A 26056-nucleotide genomic window follows, 5' to 3' on the forward strand; every position below is an offset into this window, starting at 1 on the left:
GGCGAACCGATGTTTCCTCATTAATGCACGATTCCCCATACGTACACATTTTGCAGCACATAATTTCGCCTTAATCCGCGTCTAAGCTTATAATTCAGTACATACAGGGGACATAATAATCATGAAAGTAGGCCTACATTTGAGTGAAATATTGGTAGGATTAACAGCTAAATATGGAGAATCCTATAAGGCCTAGGCCTATTTCCCTTTAACACTAAAAATGCCTAAGCTAGGCCTACTTTTCACTCCTGTTTGTGCACAGGGGGGGGGGGTCACAACTTGGTTTAAAGCGGACTTTTTATTTACTGATTTAAAGGGCATATGGCGTAGCTGGGATTTTTTCCAAGGAGGGGGGGGCAAGCCTGTATGGGGCGGGCGCCCAAATCCACCAAACAAAAATTTTGCCACCCCTTCCTCAACAGCCCGAAAAGGAATAGGCCTACAAGGGCTAGCGCCAAAAAAGCAACTCATTTTGATATACCGGTATAGTTCCATTTTTTAACAAAATTTTAAAATTGTTCAAATTCTATCCACACCTTATCGTTGTCCTATGGATTCTCTCTTTCTCTTTCTTTTCCCCTTTTTCACATCTCTCTCACTCCTTTATAATTTTGCCCTGCGCTAGGGGGGGGGGGCGGTGGGCCCAAACCCAAAAATTGCCAGGAGGGCAATTGCCCCCTGCCCTCCGGCAGCTACGCCACTGCATATTGATATAGTGTATTGGATAAGGCCTCCAAAACTATGTATTCTATGAGGTAGCTATATGTTTAAAGCACAAAACATGCAAATTTTATGTAGAAATTACCGTTTATTTTTATAATTGTGAGTCTTTGTAAAAATGGTGTTTGCATCATGGTTTAGATGCAAGTCTTTGGGGAAGTGCTCATTTAGGGGGCTAAAACTCGATTCCCGTTTTCGTTCAGTTGTAGCTTGTAGGCTTGTAATCAACACGCGTATTTCTCCATAAAATTTGATCATATTCATAATGTGCTCTGGACAAAGGGGTATGTTATGCACCAAAAAACTTAGGAGGCCTTATAAAAACAAATAGGCCTATATCACTATGCTTAAGAAACCAAAGTGGTCACATACTACTAATTGGTGCGAAAATAGGCCCAAGGCAATTACAAAAAAAAAAAAAAAAAAAAAAAAAAAAAGGAACGTATTATGGGGCTTAAAGCAAAATGTGTGATTTGCAAAACTTAATAGATTTCTATTTAAATGTTGTTTTCACTGATAACATTATCCCCTTTTAATTTCGAGCCAAACAAATGAGGTATAACGAAGAAAATTGCGATTTCAGTCCAGGGCCTACAATGTGTGTAGGCCTACTACGCTCGCCGATCATAACATGTAATACTGCACGGAGCATCGCGCTCGACGTGTGCACACATAAGCTGACATCACGGGAGATGTTAGCAAGCAGTCGATCGATGAACTCTTGACTAAAACTGGGTCGACCCTGTTTTAATATAAAAAGTTTAATTTTACTGTTATTGAAGCAATTCAGTCTTAGTCTTTTACGTGGGATTTTAGTACACCACTGGGTATCATAATTATGCAAAAAGTAGAAATCTGAGTAAAATTGAGGGCGTCGCTGTGAAGCAAATCACACATTATGGCTTTAACTACAAGATACTAGGGCCTACAGGAGACGCGAAAAAAGAAATGTTGGGTCCAAGTGGACCCCCTTATGTAGGGTTAAGGTATTTATGGCTATTAGGCCTATAAGAAATTCGTCATTATTAGGGCCTAGTTCTAGCGATGTAATTCGTACAAAACGTGACTTCGCTATCATATACCCATTCTTGGCCCATTGTATATAGCCTATTTATAGGAGGGAAACACATCACAGCGGTTACGGTTCGCTATCTCTAAGGTTCGCTATCTCTAAGGTTCGCTATAGAGATAGCGGGGTGTCACCATCACAGCGGCCAAAAATGTGTATGACACAAAACCGAGTGCAATAAACAAAACCTTTTGCCGTTGAGATGTGTACCCGGGGATGTGTAGTAACTTTCCCTATATATAATGGCTGAAAAGCTCTGGCATGTGTGTACGTCTAGACCAACCGCGGGACAATACAAGCACACGTTGCGACGTCGGTATAGGGGAAACCAGGGTAGCACGGTGCATGTTGCAAAAGCTAGTGTAGCCTCATAGCCTTTGCCAAATATAGTGAATACAAAATTACGAAGTTGATATGTTAGTTAGCGCGATGCATTTACCTACCTAGTCTGTGTACAACACAAATCCAGGTATACAATGTTTAGAGAAACAAGTTTACCTGATTGTTAAGAACTAATTTGTGAAATTCCCGGAAGGTGTATAATTCTTAATGGCATGACATTGTGAGTGCAAAATCACTGCCCGATGTTTTTTGCTCAATAGGGCCTATTTACAATATGAAATTGTTAGGCTCTATATAGTTTACCAGATATATAAATATGCTTACCAAACATCAGCAAACCTTATTATGAGAAGTTGTATTGAATAGTACCTACTGAATCTTGTTGTTAGGTTAAACTTTTGTGAGTGCCCCATCTTGAATCATCGGGTCAAACTTCAGTTACGTACCGGACCCATATCCCCCTACTTCTCAACTGCATGCTGCATCGGGCTGATTCAAAATGGGCCCTTACACTATTTGAGTCAACCTGAAATAAGACACAGAACTATAGGTATGAGTGACGTTTTCCATTGGCCCCTCCTCTGCAATTGCTTGAAATAACCCGCGAATAGATCTAGATGAAACTTGAGACAAAAGCTGCTCTCTCTTGGTAATTCCCTTATCAGGACGTGATGATGGGAAGTGGCAAAAAAGTTCACGATTATTAATATGCTTTATAAATTTTCTTCTTTCGTTTTCCCTTGTCTTTTTCATTCTTTTCTCTGATTGAGGTCCAATTGGATCTGAACCTAACTGGCCCTACGGTCAGTAAATCCGGTGTAACAAATCTGAGAGTCCCTCGCGGGGTCGGAAGATTCCGCAATGGTTTAGCATGGCGTATTTTTAAATATTTGAGTAGGCCTATACTGTTTATACATTAAAGGGAAATAATCAAAACATGGCATTTCGTGCCCGTGTAGAACAGCACAGCTATAGACTAAATTGTATATTTCGTGGAACATTTATGGGAAGTATAACTATTGTGACGTGTATGTTAAAGGAAACAATAATTGTACATCATGTAGAGGGAAAGGGAAATATATAATTGTTACGTAAGGGGGTACATAATTAGGCCTAAACTGTTTGATTTTGTATAGAAAATTTTAATCTATATTTCTAATAATAGTTTTAAGCTTGTATTCCGCCTTAAGGCTTTTTTATCCCCTTAATCCGCATCTAAGGTTATATAATTATTGTATAAGGGAAATGTGCATGTAGGATTAGCCCGCTGGTCCTAATATACATCCTACAATGAGGTTCCCAATGTCTGCGGCATTAAATCTCTATCTGATAGGAGGAAAATGTTGGAGATGGTACGGAATGTTGGGGTGCCGTTGACAGTACTTTGGACAGTACTGTGACAGTAAGCTGCAGGTAGGCTACTGCATTATGTGGCAGCCTCAATCACAGTGCCAGCAGCATACTTTCAAAATACTGTCAAAAGTACTGCAAACATCCATCAGTACCCACACTGATACTGCCAGTGCGTACATCAGTCCCACATAACCAGTTATAAGAATCTGGCCGTGTACCGAATTGTGTATTTTGTTAATGAAAAGGCTACTTGATTTTATGGGACAATAGTTTTGATGGTATGGTACAAGTGTCCATTGTAGGACTGAGACCGGACTAAACCACCAATAAAAAATATTTCCGATTGGCAAATCCCATGCTAAAATGCTTTTATATAAATTAGCTTGTTCACTCATTTGATAAGATAAAGTAAAGGCTGGTTCAGACTTCCAACAAACTGTGGGGGTGCGCTGCCGATATATCCATCATTTTTGCCGCAACTCATCGCAACGCACTACAAAACCTTTTAAAACAAATTGAACTTTTAAGCGATATCGCAATACCATATTTTGGGACGAGACTGAAGTACGGTCATCGCAACTCACCGTATAACAGTGGAGGTCTGAACCAACCTTAAGACATTGACCAAGTATGAAATGTTGCATGCATAGATGGCAAGTTATTGTACAATAAAGAAGAGTCTGAGTTACTTTTGTAACAGGTCTCACGTTTATTGTTGCAGTATCAATCCCATTTGTAACGATAATACAGTGTGATTAAATGTACTCAATACATTTTTTTTACATTGGAAGGTATATACCACAGAACCACAGAAGTTGGGCACATTCTGCTGTTTTGGGCCCAATAGCAGTCATAACCATACATCTTGGTGTGTATAATGAACCACCCTACATGTAGTGAAGGCTAAGTATCAGAAATCTGCTGTGTACCATCATGAAATATTAATTCATTTTGCCAACACAAATATTGCATCCCTTGAACAAATATTTTTCCTACACATTCAAATTCTTCTCATCAAGCCCCACCAGTGTTCCCTCCAAGGCTGTATGTCACAAGATTGGCCCGATTTCTTGTTCAATTTTCTTTTTAATGAGAATTTTTTTTGTAAAAACTGACAATTTTGATGCATGAGCTGACACTATCCTGTAACATATCATGAAAATCGGTTCAAACTTAATTTAAAACACTTCAGAGAGAAAACTGGGGCCCCCACAAGGCTCACTCTGTAGCTACCCTGATTAAAGACACTTTATGACACTGCTTTTTTGTTCTTTGCACAACATAAAGAAACACTAACTCCCCTACAGGCAAAACCTTTTCATGTTCCTTGGGATTATAGATTATGGGGAGAAATCTCTCTTGAATCTATGTTGTGATATACCATGACTACTAGAGCTGTGTTAGATCTGCAGTTTTGGTCATAGCATTTCCTGGAAATGTGTGCAAATATTTCAGTCAGCATTACGGTCAAATTCAAGGTTGAGAACCTTATAGACCATCTCATACCCCACTTTACCTCATCAAAATGCTGATTTTGGTATCAGATGAAAGCTCATATTTTTCTCATAAACATATTGAAATCTGGCGTTCCAAATCGGTATATTTCCGATGAAATCATCAAAAAACTGCTGAATTAGTCTCAAATATGGTACATGTATACCACAATTGAGACTAATTAGGCAGTTTTTTGATGATATCTTCGGAAATACACTGAGTCTGAACTTCTTATTTCAATATGTTTATGAGAAAAATAGGGCCTTTCACTTGAAATCAATATATTACATGCATCATGATTATCATCAATAAAAACACTGTAGACTACCAATATCACCCTGTATAAATGTCGGTAATTCCATTAGGAATTAGTCCCATTTACAAAAAACATTTACTTGATCTTTTTGCATGAATGCTCAAAAGGGAAGACATTTTATGTTATACGGAAGTTTTAAAGAATTTGATTTTCCAAATATATCAGGTCATCTTCTATGAACTTGAGATTATCAACTGGACTTACGTTTTGATGAGTGGCAATATTTCACATCCTATAGTAGGATAGATTTTTTTCTGTGATGTTGTCAACATAATCATCATTTTGTTTTTTTACCAAGCAGATGTTTATGCCAAGTTTACTATATACGTTTTTTTTTTTTTCTACAGAGACCACAAACTCTAGAAGTAAACTTTGTCAAAACAAAAGTCAATATACATATAATTTGGACTCTTCAAAAACACAAGCCTTACAGTGTTTGAACAGCTTAGAAACTTAATAGTAGTAACTTTAGTAACCTAAACTCTGCTGACGCAAGTAAATTCCCACCTTAAAGTAAAGTCCCACCCCCCATATGTTGGCAAAATTCCAGAAATCCATCTAGATCCTAATAAAATCTCACCCTCAAATTTCAACATTTCTGGTCAATGTGAAGGGGAAAACATCTCTTTTTAGGCCAACGATGTATGGGACTTATTTCAAATGAAATTGGCCCTATTCTAAAGAAAATTGGGCCTCCTCAAAACTAAATTTGGCCTAATAAATAATCTTAGGCCTAAGCCTGAAAAATTTAGACCTTCCAACAACAAAAAGAGAACCTACTAAAATAGTTCTTTCCCTCTGTTAAAACCTGTTTTGGGACCTATTAACAAAATTTCAAAAATTGGCCAAGATTCGAGTTAAGTCCCAAAGAAAAAAAATTTCAAGTCAAAATGGGGTGGGACTTTACTTGAGTCAGTACGGGTACTAGTAATAACTTTATTAACTTAAACTGACATAGAATAATTGGAGGGTGAACTCCACGCCTCACGATTACAAGTGCAGAGAATTACCACTGTGCCACACTGGGTTACAGTTGGTAGTAGATAATCTTAACCAGTCATCATGATTCATCATCCGTCCAATTGTCTCAGTGACCAATACTAATTACATATTTGAAAAAGGGATAAGGCCTAGCTGTTGCAGCGTGGCATGGTTAAGGCAATAGTATACAAATATTGACTGCTATAAGGGGCATGGTTAAAATTATAGGCCCAAGGTGGTCTCAAAACCATGCTGACCCGAGGCGTAGCCGAGGGTCATAGCATGGTTTTGAGATCACCGCGGGCCTATAATTTTAACCATGACCCGAATAAAGCAGTCAATATTTGTTTTATATACCTCATTAATATAGATTTTTGTCATCTGATTGGTTAAAAGGCCTATTTTATTGTTCACATTAGGCCATGGTATAATTTACAAAGAAAATATTTCGTTATGAACCGATCGCATCACCGCAACTGGCAGGAAGCGCGTTGGCGCCGCGTGCGTAATGCAAACACACCATCGAGGGCGTAGAGTTTGATCGCGACACACACCGCACGATGTGAAAATGACTATGCCCGGGAATAGTCTTTAAAAGACTATTGCCCAGCGAATAGTTAAAAAGGAGGGCATAGTTAATTCAATGCCTCTGCACTTTTAACCAATCAGATGACAGGAATCTATATATGAGGTATATAATAGACAATATGTGTGGATCCCATTGTCTCATATACACCATACTACGGAGAAGGAGATAAGCCACATCCATAATTCAAATTTAACTGAGTACAAATTAGTATCACTTGGTTTTTATGTTTGCCAAATCCAATTTGTACTCACTGCTTAACTTACAACTTATTAACAAATTAGTAACTTACAGCTATACACCTCTTGCCAGTGCTGAAGAATGGTGCAACGTAGCAAACATGTTGTGCACTTGGGGTGAAAAGCACCAAATGTACCTCAATATAGTAGTTCAAATAAGCAATGTTGCCCAACTGGGCAATAGTATGCCTAAACAGACAAATTCAATTCAAACAAGTATGCCAAATTTGGCAACCTTAACCTTCTATGTTTTACAGGGATCTAATTACATGTCTCCTAGCCGTGATAATGAATCGCAAAAAGGCTCAGATGTTCCAAGTCTATTCGACTCACAGGAACCTCAACCAAAAAATGAAAAATATTTGACCCATGATTACATAAATCTTATTGAGCATTTTGAGAGACTTTACAAATTCCAACAAACAGGCAAACTGTATGCCCGGGGGGATCACTCGCATACCTAAGTGGTATGCATTCTCGTCCCAGCACCTCAAAAATGGACCCTAAATGGCGTAATCAGTGTGGAAAGATTTTACCCCTTATTGGCGTATGACTCTGTAAATCTTACCCCTAAAATATGGCATAATTCGGCGTAAGAAACTAAAATGGACCCCTAAGTGGCGTAAATTCTAAAATAAACCCACTGAAGTTGAAAAAATATACCCTAAACGTCGAAACTTTACCTGAAAAGCACCCTTTTTTCTAAAAACGGCGAAGCCGCCACAAGGCCAAAATTCAACCCTTTTTCGACGTTTTTGGGGACGAGCATGCGTACCACTTTGATATGCGAGTGACCCCCTCCCCCCGGGACTGTATGCAATGCATGATGTAACCATCACTATACTGGAAAGCACTGGGTCATGGAACAATAGTGGTGGATGGTGAGCTGTACTTATGTTGCAGGAGGAACTCAAGAATACAACTCCAGGGATTAGCTTTGAAATCCCTTACAGACACACAGAGGTACATGTTGCTTGGTGAAGCACTACCAATTTAACATCTCCTTTGAATCAGAAAGAGAGCAATGTAAAAAAGGCTTTGGGAGGCAGATACAATAGAATAAAATGTACATAAGGCAGCTTCCCCCTACACCCTGTCACACGCGATGGCCAGTAGGCATATGGTCCTAGAAGACATGGAAGAAGTTAGAGGTGATAATCAAATGTGACATGATCATGGGAAATGAGTCGCATGTTGACCCTAGTCGAAAATGAGTTTCACATAATTATGTTGCTAAAGCAAACATTTAGAGAGCTTTTAGAAACTGAAAAAACTGAAAACCCCATGTTGATACAACTTTTTTTGCGGAGTTACGTCAATTTATCAATAGCGGAAAACAATATAAAACAAAAGAATTTAAACACTTTCTTTGCCAATATCTCAAATTCAATATTAGCGACATCCAACTCATTTCCCTTGATCGTGTCACAAATTGTCTATTGGGCCGCTGCTAGAGTTTATTTGCGCTTCTCCCGAGAAAGGGGAAAATGTCCAAAACTTCCGTTTTGACTTGACATACTTTTGGCCAGAACTTAAGAACCACAAGTGTTGAAGACCCAATTTTGATTAAATATTTGGCATCCTTGATCGATTTCACATAAAATGAGTATATTCAGGTGAATAAATAAATATTCTTCAGTTTAGTTAAACATTATACGCCAAATTGAAAAAATATGGTTTCATGGGTATGTGTATCTCCCCCTTAAAGCCTTTGGTGAGGTCTAAGAAATTACATCATAGTAAAACTACACAATAAAACTACAAAATATAAGCAAAACAACAACAACAACAATAACAACAACAACAACAACAACAACTTCAACTTCATAGTGGAGACTGGGGCAAGTTCATCCATGGTGGCAAGTTCTTCCTCTAGTATAATTGTTTTTTGCTTTTTCATTTACTGCAAGTCGCATATAGTCCTAGAAATACGATGGTATGTAGCCACTACATAGCTATTAGCTCTATATTATATAGCCCTTTCTAGTGCAGTGGCCTTGGTTTATTATGTTAATCAAGAAAACGGTGGATTTTCATTGGTCGACGCATAAATTTAGCCATCGGTTATCAGGCCGTAATGGATGTCGGCTGCGCCTCCAACCACTACTCAAAATATGGACCTGCCCATCCATTATCACACCATAATCCAGCAACCAAACTACAATTTCCATTGTGTATTCTCTAGAGCTCTCTAGGTAGCTTGCAAATTGTTCTTTCTAGACAAATGAAAAAATAGGGGATGAACTTGGCCCAGTCTTTCCTACAAGACAACCTATGCTGGAATATCATGGTTAACAACATTTTTTTCTAGGAAGGGAGATTTTTCCTCTTAAAATTTCTTATCCAATTGTTCAGAATGTACATTACATTGAAGGCTAAATTATAATTTTTCTGTGGTTTGTTCACAACCCCAAAGACTCAATTCCCAGTTTCCCACTACTAGTACCAACACGCATTATGAAATATTGGCAGTTTGTCCAGAAAAATATGTGACTGCAGATCAAAAACATTGTTCTGTTTTTGGTGACAGTAGTTTTCTATTGTTGAGGAACATGCCTATTCATAGTATGGTTATGTATGGGTGGTGCAAAACGGGGGCGGTACAGGTGGACAGTTGCAATAATGAAAAAGTTGCCTTGGGTGACGTGAAACCAGGAATTGAGTTTCATAATTTGCTTACATAATCTCATTGGCCTGTATTCACCAAAGAGTTAGGACAGGCCTAAAGTTAGGACAGGCCTAAAATGAGTACTATATATTTATGACATGTGAAAAACTACACAAACATATTTGAATTTTGACTGCTTTGCTCACTCTACCATTTTGGGTGAATAAAGCAATTTTATCTGTTAAGTAGGACTGATGAAAATGGAATGCAGTCAAAAGTTAACAATGATTAGGGGCAGGCAAAAAATGGTCATATTTCAGATCACTTAGGGAATCACCTTATTTGACACAGATCTCCTGAGCAATTTGCCTGATCTTGTTATGCATATTAACCCAAAATGTCACTTGTGGTCAATCAAGTGTTAAAATTTGTGTCACATTCAGCTTCACTAACCGCAAAACCATAATTATGATTTAAAAACACTAACTAAAATGAAAGAACAAATGGCCAAATTATGACCAGAAATGTAATTTTCTAGCCAAATAACAGTCATCTTGGATGACACATGGCCAGCACCCACCATCTCATGTTGGGCTGATTTTCATAATGGTGTAAAAATGCTTAGGAGACAATTCTGCATCAAAAAAGCTGGTTCCTTAAGACGTAAAATATGGTCTCTTTTTTTTACTCCTCTAAAGATCACCTTTTCTCTAGAACAACAACACAAATGCTATATACCCATCATCCTTGGCCTGTGATCAAGTATGGACTTCTGGTTTATTATGTATTTTCAGATTCATGACCTAATTCAATATTATTTTTGGCAGGAACATTTCTTGTTTGTAACTTAGGCCTGTAACAAAGACAATTTTAATAATAAAATCTTTAACAAGTAAGGAGTAAGGATATAATGCTGTATGCACCTGGGATAATGCACCAATATTAATTAATTGGTTGAGCCAGAAATACTACAACAATTATAGAGCCAATCTCATGTAGTTTAATAAAATTCCAAGTAAAACGGATCACAACAATTCTTTATGAGATCATCAGTGTTAATGTTATCTCATAGTTGTAGTGTCTAATTAGTTCAAAAAAGGTTTCAGAAAACCAGAGAAGTCGAAAACTTGATCACTGAAATATTTGCCTAAAAACACTGAAACACTTCAAACATACATTGTCATTGTACACAAAAACGGCTATTAAGTTTTGGGACTTCAATAGTAATTACAACTTCCGACTTGAATTCTGAAGTCAGTAATTACAGGTCTGGCTGTATTATGTGTAGGCCTTATTCCTAATCTATTACTTAACACACATCTACTTAATGCACAATTGCACACAAAGATTGATCAGTAGGATTAAAATAATCCGACACTGTGATTTGAAAATAACCGTTTATGTGAATAGTCAGAATACAAATTTCAGTCTTCTGAACCACGTTAATGGGACCATACCATATCCCCGGCCATATCAAATGCAGTGAAAACTCCTTGCCGTTTCTCCAACAAGAAAACAATAATACTGAACTATAAAATGCATGCATCCTCCAAAAGACACACATAAAATAGCATCCTACAAATGATGCCAAATGTCCTGCTAGTGCTATCCCAATTTTAAGTCTGAATAACTACTACACAAAAGTCCTATTGGTCACCTTGCAGTTTTCTCACCAGTTTTTCTCTTTTTGATTTCTCATTCATAACTTTGCTTCGGACTACCATCCAGTCCTTGACTTTGAAGTCTTGATGTTCTGTCAAGAACTGTCGTATCTCTTTCTTCCCTATGAAAATGAAAGAAAATGAAAACCAAAAACCATGAAACTATATTGGCTAATGAAGAAAGCCAAATAAACAGCATTAAAGAACCAAGTTTGATGTGGTTGTTTGCCTACATGTTTCAAAATATAGAAAATAGTTCTTGTGGGGTCTTCTTGCAAAATCTTTTAAAAACCAAATCAATTTAGAATTATTAAAAATTATCTAAAATGCCGGCATCATTTCTTAATTGACTTCATAAATAATGTGAATTGATGTTTCTCATTATGGCAAGTCAGAGCAGGTAATGATCTAAGTGTGTTAAAACTCCCTGGGTTAAACTCAAAAGAGTATAGGGGATTAGGGGATAAACATAACTTTACTAAACCATGTGATTTGATTTGTGTCTGAAAGTATCTGAAATATACCTGGAAGTTTCTTTCTGGTCTCTCCTAGTATGTAGGCCTCAAAGTGATCAAGTACCACTTTACAGTCTTTCCAGTTCCAGTGGGTATAATTCCGACCTATACAGAAAAGAACAACAATATGGTGACTGGTGGTCTTAAAATTATGCTGTCCTACATCATTTTGACATCCATTGTTTATCAGCATTATAGACATGCTCATCTTAATTTTTCTCATGCCTTTCTTAATTTTGTCATCCAAATTGCACATGGTCATTTGTCACAAACTGATCCTAAAAAGTGTTTCATACCCCCAAAATTAAAAAAATACACCAATTTTGATTCAACAGAGCATATAGTTTGTACTGTGTATATCATTGGAAAGCTTATAATTCCATAGATGTTATTATAAACGTAAGAATACAAGTTTTGAAAAATTATATAGGGGGAGCATCACAGAAATGTACATTTTGGTCACATACATGTACTTAGCACCCTGATATTCTTTTGTTAAAGATGAACAGATAAAAAAAAATACTGATCTTGAAGGATGTAATTATAACCGTTCATAAAAATAATATATTTGGTGGCTGACTTTGTTCGGGTTAAAATATACAGGATGGTCAAAAATCATAAAATAATTTCAGAATTTTTAAAACATCAGTCACAACATTTTTCTTGTATTTACTTCCTCATCATATTTCCTTTAAAAATGAATACTTTTACCTATCTTGGGCAACTCAGTCAAGAGATACTCCATTTATAAATTTTGGAGCATAAATGCATGTTTTGTGCAGTGACGTATTGGAAAAATTGTCCCAACACTTGAATAATTAATTAGTTACATTTTTCATTAAAGTTGATACTCTATTTAAAAGTTCTAATATTAATCTGTATTTTTGTGCAATTTAGCTGCTCTAGCATTTATACTTGGGTTTGAGGCATGAAAGGAACACATTTTTGACTTGAAATCCTCAGCCGTCGGCTCCTCAACCGCCGACTCCATCTGGTTCATATCTGTATACTTTGTACCGTAACTTTCTTATTTGTCATCCTAATGACCTACCCAAAAGTACTTCAAAAATGTCAAACACAAGTGAACCTTCGTTGGCTAAAGTAATCAAGGGAAAGATTAAAACTGAAATCAGTCATAAGTAACCGCAAGTACTATTTAATTTTGACATTCACCTTGACTGAATTAATGAATATGAATACATACCAGAACATTCCACATCGTCATCTTCTTCTTGGGTTGTCTTCCCTCCTACATGCAAGAAAGATAAGAATAATGTGAAGTACAATCTTTGACAGGGAAGGATAATGAACAATAACAAGAAACATATGAGTTAGAAATAAAGCAGCTAATATTGCAAACCAAAGTCTGATCAAGTGTTAAAAAAATGCAATTGAAAATTAAAATTTAATTTTTGGTTGCACAATATACCAGGCATGGGAATACGCATTCATAAAAAAGTCTGGAAAAGCTCGTAAAATTGGACAAAAACACCTGAAAATGGGCTGAAAATAAATAAAACTGCAGAAATTTTGACATAAAAAAATACTGGTTCCAGAGTTTTGACTGGAAATTCTCATGCCTCATATACACATTATATTTCCCCCTAAAGCAAATTATTTGTTCATCAGGCAAATAATATTTCCCCTTAAAGGAGACCAAGGGGTGAGACCTTATTTTTCCAGTTATTACAGTCTTACTTCTCTCTCTATATGAGTGCATACACAGCTACTAGGTCACTCATCCCTTATTCCTACCTTAAAACCTTATCCCATCAAACTCACAAATACTCAATGCACACATACTGGGCCTACTAGTGAATAACGAAAAGCACCAAGTCCAAATATGTCATCAACAAAGGGTCCTAGCAAGTATGAAATTGCTTTCAGGCATCAACACCGGTGTTGCATCCATAAGTGAATTGTATGGTTGTGGTGTGAGAGCTCCCCAGTTTGAATCCCGGCTGGCTCAGCAGTGTTATCTTTGTTAATGATGCATATATTCGGACTTGGTCTACAAATAGGAATAGGTCTGTGCTGGGTAAGGGTTTTAAGGTAGACATACTTATAACTTGAGCACACATTAAGTTTCAATGTTTTGTGTAAAAAGGGGTACATATTGGGGGAAATGTATGAACTATTTTTAACTTCTCACAATTTAATCACCACAAGTTAATAATGTCATAAAACATTGTCATTGCTATCAAATATCCTTTACAACTTGCCCATGAAGAGAACATGCATGTTGAATACAATGACTGCACTAACATACCAATTGCATTAAAAAGAGGATATCAGTGATATGAACTACTACATGACCAAGCATAATGTGATGAAAGTTAATATTTACAATTTAGTGCAATAATCTATGGTAAATAATACAAACTGTGTACATACCTGTAGAGGACACTGGATCATCACACTGTTTCACATTTTCACTTGGTTCTTGTTCTGGTGATTCTATGAAACAAAATAACAACAAATTATTAAATAAGTCCACTAAAGTTATTCATGTGAAACACACACATTTTTTGAATCCTATAGATATTAGATACCAGGGGGGGTGGAGGGGCAATGGAGGGCAATGGGGTTCAACTTCCTCTCTGGATTTTTCATAAAAAGCTCCCTCCCCATAACTAACATTTCTTTTGGTACATATTATGTAATAGCCTAGGGCAGGGCTCCGCAAATAGCCGTGCACGCGCCACACCGTTTAGATTTAAAAAAAAATATATTTACAAAAAGAAATCAAACCCCTTGATCAAACTTCATCCAGCAGGAATATCTCCAATATTCTACATTTCAACATTGAAAATGATAACATGCATCCTGACTGCCATTCTGCCCTCAAAATTATGTTATTTACCGACCGCTAAAATAGTACAAAATGTTGCATCAAATGGCGTCAATTATACCTCAAAAGATCAATAGCTTCACAGGGGGACACCTTCACGGTAGTGCTAAAGCACTACGATGGCTTCCTTTTCTCTTGGTACTAGCTAAAGGCCTACCACCCTTCACCCTGAGTGGTAGGCCTAGTATAGTTAGCACCTCGGCAAAATAAAGACACAAAATCTATTTGGTTACAGGGATGATGTACACTAGCGATGGTGATGTTTTGAGCCGGAGTGAAAACAGGGAAAACTATCCACGGTTGGAAGGGATTTTTTTGCCGATAGGTGATTTTATTTGGGATTGTATTTTGAGAGACTAAACAATAAATTAGCTCCATTATCTCATGTGAATGAGGTTTAATAATTTCAAATATTACCATATAAAAGTTGTTCTTAAATTTTGGGACAAGTCAGGACAAGTTCATCGTAAAATTCCCCTTTTAAACCTAGCAAAATAAACTCTTTGTACATACCAGTAGTAGAGGACACTGGATCATCATGCATTTCCTCATGTTCACTTACTTCTTGCTCTGCCGTTTCTGCTGTATGAAACAAATTGTTAGCCATTACAGAGAAAAACAATCACATTTGATTTGAAATTATAGGCCATACTTTTTTGAGAATCTCCAAAGCTGGTGTTTTACCAATAATGAGCAAAAAAGGCAGCACATGTTCTGTGCAGGACTTTTTTCAAACTAATTTCCAAATTTGGTAAATCAATAATTAAAGAATAGAAAGCTGAAGCTGTCAAATTCAAAGTCTCTGGTGTGATATTCTATCTCACACATATTCTAACAGTTCCAATAAATTCCTTTTGACTTCTGAAGAACGATGGGAGAAAGACATCTGGTTGTAACAGCAGAGGGCAGCCACATTCGAAGTGGTATAAATTTTTATATCAAGTGAAAGTTTGTATTTTTCTCATTAATACCATGTTAAATTTTACAGACGAAAAATGTTTTGTTCGGATGTAATGAACGAAAACATGAAGCAATTTGGTTGACCCGTAGCTGATACAGTATTTTATAGGGATGCAAAAATTACACTTTGCGTCAACATCTAACGTCATACTGTACAGGTGGAACACGCGGTTCAGGGTCATTCATTTTAACAACTACAGGTATTTAAATTTTTAAGCAAATGACTGTAGGAAAAAAGAAAACCCTGTTTTATGGGCCTGGCGACCGAGATTTTCCCATTTAGCAATATATTTTTTAACCTAAAAAAACCCTGTTTTTTGCATAAAAATATGTATGAGGGAAGCGAGCAAAAAAAAGAGAAGATTTTCAAGCCGACCCTACCTGGAAGATCCATTACTATTAGCCTGTAAAACCTCATGGAAACTATATAGCTTTTTTCTACCTGTTTGGAATACAGGCCAAGCTCACTATGGACATCCAATCATCCATTATGGTCACAACAACATTAAAATAGCGGAAGAATTAAAGGTGCAATGGTGGATGGTTCCACAAATCTTCATAGTTCATATAATGGCATAGACATAGCTAAAAAACATTTCAATCTTCACTAAATCTGTTAATTGTTACATGTGCCGCCTGGATTTTTACATTTCAGGGGAAATGAAAATAAGGAACACCTACCTCCTCTGTCAAGAGCTTGAAGTCTCCTGCCCACAACTGTCAGAGCCTTGATTGAGAGTGGTGCCTGATAAACATTTCTGTTGACCTCTTCTGTATGTCCAAGATGTTTATATACATAGTCTCTATCATAGGGGGACACATCCATGAGCGCGAATTCAGTAGATATTCTGTGTCTATTTTGTGTGGCAGTTATCTTATCCGCATGTTTGAGAGTGAGCTTCTTGCATACATTCTTAACTGCATGCCATCCGGACACATGATCGAACTTGGTTGGGAATAAATAAAGATTGGTATCTGGAATCTCACATTGTCTGCGCACATTGTTGTCAGCAATCCTCCGAAGTCCCACAATGCAATCTTGAGGAAACAAGACAGGAACTAACTGCATATGACGGCCACCTTTTCCAGTTTCGTACCCAATCTTCAGTGTTTTGGCTAATGCTCTATCAAGTGGATCCAAGTTGTTCACATGTCTCTGATCTAACCATGCTCCCGTGTGTGCCTCTTCCCAGTTCTTCAGTTTCAGACGGCTTGGTTCGCCTCCACGTCTGGCGTTAAACAGAGTTAAACGACTTACTAAGCAATCTCTTAGTTCCACAAAGTCATGTTTATCAAACACTTCACTGCTGAGTACTCCAAGCTCACTTATCTTCTTCATGGTGTAGGATCTAACCTTCTGCAGGTCCTCTTCTTCTGGGTGTGTTTGTGGCCGTCGGAGCTTGTCCTCACGATTTTTTGCTTAAGTTGTACTCTGCATCACCGAATATCATATCTTTATTGATTTCAAGGATCACAACCCAGTTTGCAATATCGTTACTCTTTTTGTCTTCATCGTCAATAAGATACATGCCTCTTAGTATCTTACTTGTGCGCTTTAACAGATAATAAAGAGCAACTTTGAGCCCTGCTTTCACACCTACTTCTTCAATTCCTTCAGAAATATCCACTTTCGTATACATATCTACAGCTTCTTCAAAATGCCTAAAATTGTTCCTTTTGAACATATCAGAGATATTGCCATCCTTGACAGGAAGTTGTCCCATGGTTTCTTCTGCCTTCTTCATGTTTGAATACAGCGAGGCTAGTCTCCGCATATCACTCATTATCGACTTTCTAACTTCATTCTTCTTATCTACCTTCCTCTTCTGTTTATTCCACAATTTCTTTCCCACTTGGAGCAAAACAATGTCTGTGGTACATGTATTGTAAACATCTTTATTCTCCCCTTCCCTGAATTTTGATAGAATTTCCTTCATGAAGTCTCCTCCAAACTCATGATCTCCCACATTTAACATGTTTGCAGGTACTGGGGTGGATTTACAAGCTGCATCTGAAGTGTCGCAGTGTTTTTTTTCATGTCTTGATATGTACCGCTTCTCTATAAAGGCTTTGCACAAATGACACATGACCACTCTATCATTTTCATTTGTATCCTTCCGTCTCTCCCTTTCCAGCTTTGGATTTTCCGGATTTTTCCTCAATCTTATTTTGTTTAGCTCAAATATGCCTTCTCTTCTGAATTCACCAAATGTCTTATCCCTCTCATGCTTTTCCATTTGCAATGCTTTGGAAACTCTCTCCTCATTTTTGTGCATTTTCTCTATGTGTATCCGAAGCTTTGACCACAGTTTTCTACAGAAAATGCAATAGCGATATGGCTTCTGGTACGCTCTTGGTGTGTGTGAGCCTTTGGTGTCCTCACACCTTGGTTCAGATGGCATCTTCTCTTTAGAGGGAGTGTTTGCTTGGTCTACTGGATCATTTGGTGTCTCACTTGCTTTGGAATTTGTTTGTAAACATATCAAATCTTTACATGGGGTGCTTGCTGCTTGCTGTGATGTCACCTCCTTACCGCATTTATTGCCTGCTTCAGCATAATTTGTGATTTCCAGGCATAGTTTCTTTACAGCGTTTTTCCGTGACTGTGCTTTTCTCTTATCAGTGCCAGTGACTGAATTGGCTGGAACACTACCACTTTCAAACTCAGATTCCTGATCGGATTCTGAAGCAGAATTTGGTACATAGTCTGAATCATCATTCGAGAAGTCTGAATCATCATTCGAGAAGTCTGAATCATCATTGGAGAGTGCATGCATGCAATGAATCTCTGGATCTACTGGATTAGGTGTCTCAAAAACCTGTGAAGAGATAATATCATAGCCATTTACAAATGTAGCCAAAATTTAAAACCTACACGACTTGAGTGATGATGCCCTAAATAAAAATGAAATCTTAATTTTGGAAAATAGAACTAGGCACCTTAAAATGGTGCTAGCTTACAATATTATTTTTAAGGTTGAGAATTTCGGGAAACTTTGTGCTCGGGAGGGACTCTCAGGAATCCTGAAACTATTGATGATCGATTCTGATTTTACATTGATTTCACAATACGGGAAACATGGCATATGGTCATTTTCACAGTAAAGGGTGTAACTTTTGATTTTTAGGGTCAAAATTTCAAACCACTTAAATATGTTTCTGTTTACTGAAATCATGCATAGAAGCAACTTAAATTCCAGTAAAATAATGTTTCAAGGCTTAAACCTTTTGATTTCTAATAAAAATTTGACATTTCCATAACATTTTGGTTAAAATCTAAGAAAAATGTATTTTACATAACCTCAGAAAATTATGACATGAAAGCTGGAATACATGTGAAATCCCATTCCAAAGTAAGTCAACAGATAAGTTAAATTTTATACCATGTTTTGCTATGTTTGTAATTGCAGTTTTGAAAATTTTTAACATCAAGTGTCATTTACAATGGAAATTTCCAAACCTTAAACATATTTTTTAAAGTTTTAATTGGGTTCCTAAAATAATTTGAATGTCTAACTTCATGTACAAATACTACTTGATGAAAGGAACCTCCCAGCCAAGTTTCACAGAAATTGGAGTTATTTTTTAGAAATGGCAATTCAAGCGATTTGTGTTTCGGAGGCTTCAGTTAACAACACAGGTGATCATAAAAGTAAAATATTTGGCTAACTACTACAAGTTGACATAAAAAATAGGTAAAAAATATCACAATTACCAATTTTCATGCTTTGCTTCTAAGTATTGAATTTCAGTTGTGACAAAATTTAATTATCACAGCAAGTCATTTTTTTTTGTTTCAGAGGCTTCATGTTAACAATTGTTAAACATTGCAGAAGTAGTTTTTTGAAAACAACAGTGTTGGGATCATCTAAGCTGTTATTTTCTTGTGTGTATTGAATCAATGATTCTATGCGGCAGATATTGTAGATTTATCACATGTTAATTTTTTCACCCATTTGTTAAGTATGGTGTTTTTTGCATGTGAAGCCTCCGAAACAGGCTTTTTTGGGTATCAGTATATTTTTCAAACACTAACCATAATGTCAAAAAATTTTTTAATTTATGACATTCTGCACATATCAAGTAATAATTACAATGCAGATATCAGTATGAAACACACCAATTTAGATATGCATAGATGATAATTAATCTTATTGTTGTTTCGGAGGCTTCATTTGTTTCAGAGGCTTCAATTGTTAACGGAAAGTTTGTATTGGGTCCCATTTTCAAACGGTGATATATATCTTCACGATTTAAAAACATGTGACTTGAGGATCTACTTTGCTACATTTTGATAAATAGATTGGATGAGCTCTTTTATTTATATTTGCACAAGCTTGCTGAACAGTTTGTTTCGGAGGCTTCAAAAAGTTAACGGAAAAACGGCTCTTTGAAGTCAAGATTTTATAAAAATTTTAAAAGCTTGCAAATCGACTAATTTTTGTTACCCATTTCAAGTTAAGATAACAACTGTTATGAATCAAGAAGAAGTGAAGAAATAACCAAGAATTATGAACCAAAGCTACACCCACAAAGTTTGTTAACAATTGTTAACGGAAAATGAAGCCTCCGAAACAACAAATATCGAAGTCCGGTTCTCAAAAATACAGGGCTGTTCACAATTAAATCTAATGTGGCAGTGTTTACTGAACATATGACTGTACTTTCAGGATAAGAAAAATTATCCATGAACTAACTGAAGAAAACACAGGGTTTTACAAAATGTTACTGTTTTTTATAGTTTTTCAAAATGGCAATATTAAGTACATTTAAGCCTGCTAAAACTGAACGCAGTAACTCCCAAAGCTGATTATGCTACCCAAGGTAGCTGCTAACTAGATGACTTATGTGGCCAAAAATCATGGAGTTCTGTGGCTTTATTAGAACACTACGGATTAAAATGTTAAAAATCCAAAGTTACACCCTTTACCGTGAAAATGACCATATGCAATATTGTACTGAGCTGAGCTAAACTTTTTCAAGTCATGTTGAAGGTAATATTCAAGATTTCATCATGATTTCAGCAATGATACAAGGCCATAATTGAACATTTAATAGTAAATCTACTACCTGCTTTGCCCCTGTGACCTAGAGGTCACGACCCGAATGAACAACCATTATAAAAATCGCCCTATTGCAAACAAATTTGGACAGAGCTAACCATCTACCTAATTTGCAGGGGGTGGGTAGGCAGTAGATCAACAGGTTTTTTGAGTGTAGAATTCATTTCTGAGGTTAAAATCATTCTAAATCTTTACGAAATACTAGATTTTAATGAAAATTGATTAATTATGCATTATACCGTAACCACCCGAGTATAAGCCCACCCCCTATTTTTCAAAACATTCTGGGAATAAGGGTGAACTCGGCTATAAGCCCAGTACTAAATTTTGGCCAAGTTCTTAAATCAAATCAATGCTTTCTCTCACATTTAAGAACAAATATAAAAAATATCAGTTGATAATTAACATTCCACACTTAAAATTTCAAGAAATTGACATAGCTGATGATAGAAACTTCTGGTACATTGGGCATATACAAATGGGGATGATTTTTCTTATTTCTAAATTCAAGTACTAGCCTCTCCCCGGTTATGCCCACGCACAGCCCACCTCCACTTTTAAGTAAAATCTGCCATCTGGGGTCTTATACTCGAGTGGTTGCGGTATATGTGAAAGATTGGTTTCAAATTAATTTGTTCAAAACTTTACCTCATCTAAATTGCTTGTGTCCATATCACTCGCAAAGACCATTTCTGGTTGATGATCTCCAGACAACAGGTACTTTTCTACTGGCTGCAGTGTGTAGGTCGCAACACTGTCCAGAACCCATTCTCTTGATATTATTGGAACTTTGTATTTGTTAGAGATTGCTGTAAGAAAACAAAGGTTCATTTAAGATTTTTTGGAAAGTTTCTTGATGACACACAATGTACACTTTCCTTGTCTAACTAGGATGTATATAACATTAAAATCAGATGACTTTTGAAAATTGAAAATTACTCTTCAAATTATGTGGACTTTATTCAACATCTCAATGCCACCGCAACGATCATATCTCTGTACAAAGATTCATTTGAAGCTTTGATTGATCACATTGCACAATCATGCAAAAATATTTCTGTAACAAGACTGTAATACAAATCATACAAAGGTACGAAGCATAGTTCAACTCGCAGAAAACAAAGATTCCAAACAAACTGAAAGTGCAGTAACCCCTGAAATGACAAAAAATCAGGATCTTTGAAGCAGCAACAAATGTGTTCAAATCACATCAAACCTATCTCCAGCAAAAATTCTATGTAAAATGTGACATAAAGAAAATCACATTCATGTGTTGGACTAAAAAGTGCATGACGAAGTACAAAAACGTCTTGGACTTGTCCTGATTGGAAATTTGATACAAATGCAGCAATAAAGAAACTCACTGAAACCTTGGGTGTCTTTACAGAGAACTGTTACCGATCTTGCAGTAGTCACAAAACACAGAGTGAAAAATATCAGTCAATTGAACTTGAAAATTACCAACTCAAACAACAATTAAGAATGAACACAAAACTCTAGATTACTTACCATCATAATCATCTTCTGTGTACTGTTCACTTGGTTGCAAAACTATGTAATAATAATCTGCTTCAAACGGGAAAAGGGTAGGGTGATGAACAACAGATGCCCCACACATCTGCAGAATGGCTTCGAGTTGATCTGTAGACAAATGATGATTTGCAAGACTGATCTTGTTTACAACTTGAAATGAAAAGTACTATCACTTGACTAATTAAATCCTAAAGATGGTAGGTTTTACCTTTACCTAATTGGCAACCTTGCCATGTTCTTCTTTTTTTATCCTGGAAGGTTCCTCCAATTACCCTTATCTCCTTGTCCATCAAAACCGTTTAAATACCACCGTGTCTATAAGTTTTAGGACAAGTTCTTGCCAGTTAAAAAAGCAAGTTATAATCTTTGAAATCAACATGCTTTACTTCAATCATGGCTTTAAATGAAATCAAGGGATGTTATTTCACTTCATTTCTAGGAAATCTTTGACATTCAGCCAGGTCATTTAGTAAATTATGCAAAATGTCTAACTTCGAAAGCAGTGGGGTCATAAGAAATAAGACTAATCAAATTAAAAGTTAGTGTTGAAGTTCAATATGACATGGACTATCAGTCAATGCATACAAGGTTTAAATTTTAATTTTGACATTCTCGTGAACCAAATGTCCAAATAAACTCATCAGCAGGTTTATGAAACATTTACTTTTTTCAGGAAGATCATGTTTCACTGACATTTGCACTACTTTTAATCATTCTTCTACTTGAAAAATCAAAAGTTTTCCTCTTAATGGTCAAATATCATGGCTACCTGAACAATGTTTCCTATGAATGGTCGAATATCCTGGCAAGAAGTTTCCCAAGACCCTACTTTTTCAAGCTATGCTCATTTGCAAAATAATTACAAATACATCAAAGTATCATGTATCCCTTTAAGCCTCAACATTTAGCTCCAAAGTAACTTCAGTGTATATCCTCCCCTGTACTAACCTTTTTGCATTACATCTTTCTCAGAATTGTAGGTACACATTTCAAACTGGTACATCAATGGTTTGTCCTGCCAAGTCCTTGCTCTTTCCGGTCCATTATGCATGTGTCCATTAACCACATCACCTTGAATTTCAAAACCTTTTTCCGAAATTATATCTTCTTTCCTCAGACAGGCTTCAACCCCTACAAATAAAAAGGAATAGAGACATTTATTAATCATATTCCATCAATAATTAGATCGTTTTTCCATTGGATAAAATAATAATGACCTGATATATCGCACATCTGATTGCATTTCTTGCCTCCAGTTCATATATATGGATGAAGCTTAAAATAGGTTCTTGCTTTAATTTAGTTTGATAACTAGCAATTTTCATGTTCTCCAACCAAATGAAACTAGTTCTACTATAAATTTCATTTTAACTGAATATACTGAAGAGAGGGTAATAAGAGTGGTTATTGCACCGCTAACTGGTGGATCGAGCCATGTGCACACTTGACTTTTAGGAGTACTAGACCCATGGTTTTCATGTAATTGTATTCTTTTTTAAATTATTAATTCAAAATTGAACTAATTAGTATTAATTAATTAATCACCAGAATTAATATTAATTACCTTAATATAAATTAATTGCTAACCCTTTTCCTAACAGCTCTCAATATTAATGTTCAAACTATAAAACAACTTTTATTTGCAGTACTAGTATTAGATCTGTCCTATTATTAGACCCCTATAGCATATTACCATGCTTTTGCTTACCCAATGTGATATTACTCTGTATGGGTGTCAAATATCACAGTATGCTAGTACTGGTTAACAATTTTGACCACCAACATGACCCATACACCCACCCTCCACCCCTACTACCAAAGTAATCCCTATGTGTTCATCTTTCATACAACACAATAAGTCAATAAAAATGAATATCTACAATCCCCGAAATATGTCTTGAAACATTAAAGCGTCTTTAGGGGAAAATAAATCCCCCCCACTCCCCATGCAAATATGTTCAGCGTGTCTCCAAAGTGTCGCAACATTGAATGATGGGGGTGGGGAAGGGAAAAGTGTTAATTTATGGCCCAGCTTTCTTCTAATTCCAAATATTGAACATTTTTATCCACATTAAAAATACACTTTTGATTTCATTCAAGATGCCTCAAGCGTGCCAAGGACATATTTCCGGGATTGTAGTTATGAATATCTAGCTTGAAGTTCAAAACTTCACTTACATGTAAAGCTGACAATCCAGACCCTCCCTGCTATGCCTTGGAAATATTTATGTGTCCTGTCACACACAAGGTTCTCATCTGTAAAATAATCATGCAAGTATCAATGTGATACATTATTTAATGATATACTCCAAAGTTGTCTAACATATGTGTGTTGTTTATGACCATATTCAAAATCCAATTATGAAAAGCTGCTACTGATATTGAACTACTCTGTTTAGCTAGGAGTACAGAGCCCGGGTACAGAGCAAACAATATTTAGTTTCATACAAAAAACATGATTGTTAAGACTTAAGACATCATAAAATTGAGTTTACGCAGTAAACCTCTTCCACATTGCAAAGACCTCTCAGTTAACACAAGGAATGTAAGCAGTAATGGTGAGATTTGTAGAGAAGTTTGTATAAATTTGCACTTCTTGCAGCTTACTCAGTTCCTCCTATATAATGCTCAAATAAATGCAGCATCTAACAAGCTACAAGTACTAGCAGACTTGACAACTTTAAAGTGGAATTCCTAAGAAAGGCAGGTTAATATAAATGAGGAATGATCCAGAAATAAGCTGCTTCCCATTATGACAACCAGATTGATATTATATCTGTGTACATCAAGAAAACATACCTGTGTTGGTGATAACATGTGTGGTGTTTGAATTAAATTTGTGTGTAAATCTGCAGCCAGTTAAACTTGCCAGCTTTTCCACCTCTTTCTGCAAATGAAATATATTTAAAAAAAAGCATACTTTGTTAGCATAAATAAATGTTGCAAAACACTGACACACATGTTGTATCACACAGAAGTGACAGTTTTTCATATTCAGAAATACTTCCCCAATAGTTAGAAACTCCATCCTGCAATTCATGATTGAGATATGTGCTATATGTAGCCATCCTTGCCTATTCGATCATTTTTCTGGACTGTTGATAATTTACACATCCAAAATTATAATATATTTTCTTACTACCATTTTCTTGAAGGTGTTTAGTAAGTTAGTATGATCGTCAGCTTTATCCCCCACTTTTCATCAAAATTGAAATTTTGGTATGGGATGAAAGATCATATTTAGCTTATAACCTCAATAAAGTTTTATTGTTTTATTTTAGGAAAAATGCCCCTAAGAAATTAGAAAACATGGTTACCATACTTTTTATTTAAGTAGTGTTTATGGGCTATTGAAATGTACATTTCTGTATCTCACACAAAAACCACTGGTGAGATGCGACTCAAATTTGGGGATATGGCTATTTTGATTAACTACTTTATGAAAGTAGACACCGTAGAAAAAATAAAAAATCATATTAGGCACCTTCGATATAGCATTGAGTGGTCATATCCCAATAAGCAATTACAAAATCAAATCTTTATTAACTCACCCGCTGTTGTCTATCTAATCCTGTAGTCACAAAAGAAAGTTTTGTTTTAGTTTGCTGTTGACATTGCTCTTTGTCTTCCTCTTGATGTTCCTCTTTAGCTTCCTGTTGCTGATGCTGACCATTCTCCTTAGCTTCCTGTTGTAACTGCTCATGTTCCAAGTGTTCTTGCTGATGTTGAAGTTTCTCTTTAGTTTCCTGTTCCTGCTGCATGTCT

The 26056-nt window shown here is 36.3% G+C and overlaps 1 protein-coding gene across 1 annotated transcript; it reads right to left on the reverse strand.

The window, feature by feature from the left end:
* Nucleotides 1-10479: 10479 nt before the first annotated feature.
* Nucleotides 10480-23334, reverse strand: LOC140163212 (uncharacterized). The gene is given in 10 exon segments (XM_072186609.1): nucleotides 10480-11491; nucleotides 11894-11989; nucleotides 13089-13133; nucleotides 14279-14341; nucleotides 15249-15317; nucleotides 16377-17112; nucleotides 17114-18514; nucleotides 21407-21567; nucleotides 22268-22399; nucleotides 23240-23334. Coding segments are annotated over 10 exon segments (2895 nt in total). The 5' UTR covers nucleotides 23295-23334; the 3' UTR covers nucleotides 10480-11354.
* Between the last annotated feature and the right edge of the window lie 2722 nt (nucleotides 23335-26056).

Source organism: Amphiura filiformis, chromosome 10, assembly GCF_039555335.1.
Source record: "Amphiura filiformis chromosome 10, Afil_fr2py, whole genome shotgun sequence".
NCBI lineage: Eukaryota > Metazoa > Echinodermata > Ophiuroidea > Amphilepidida > Amphiuridae > Amphiura > Amphiura filiformis.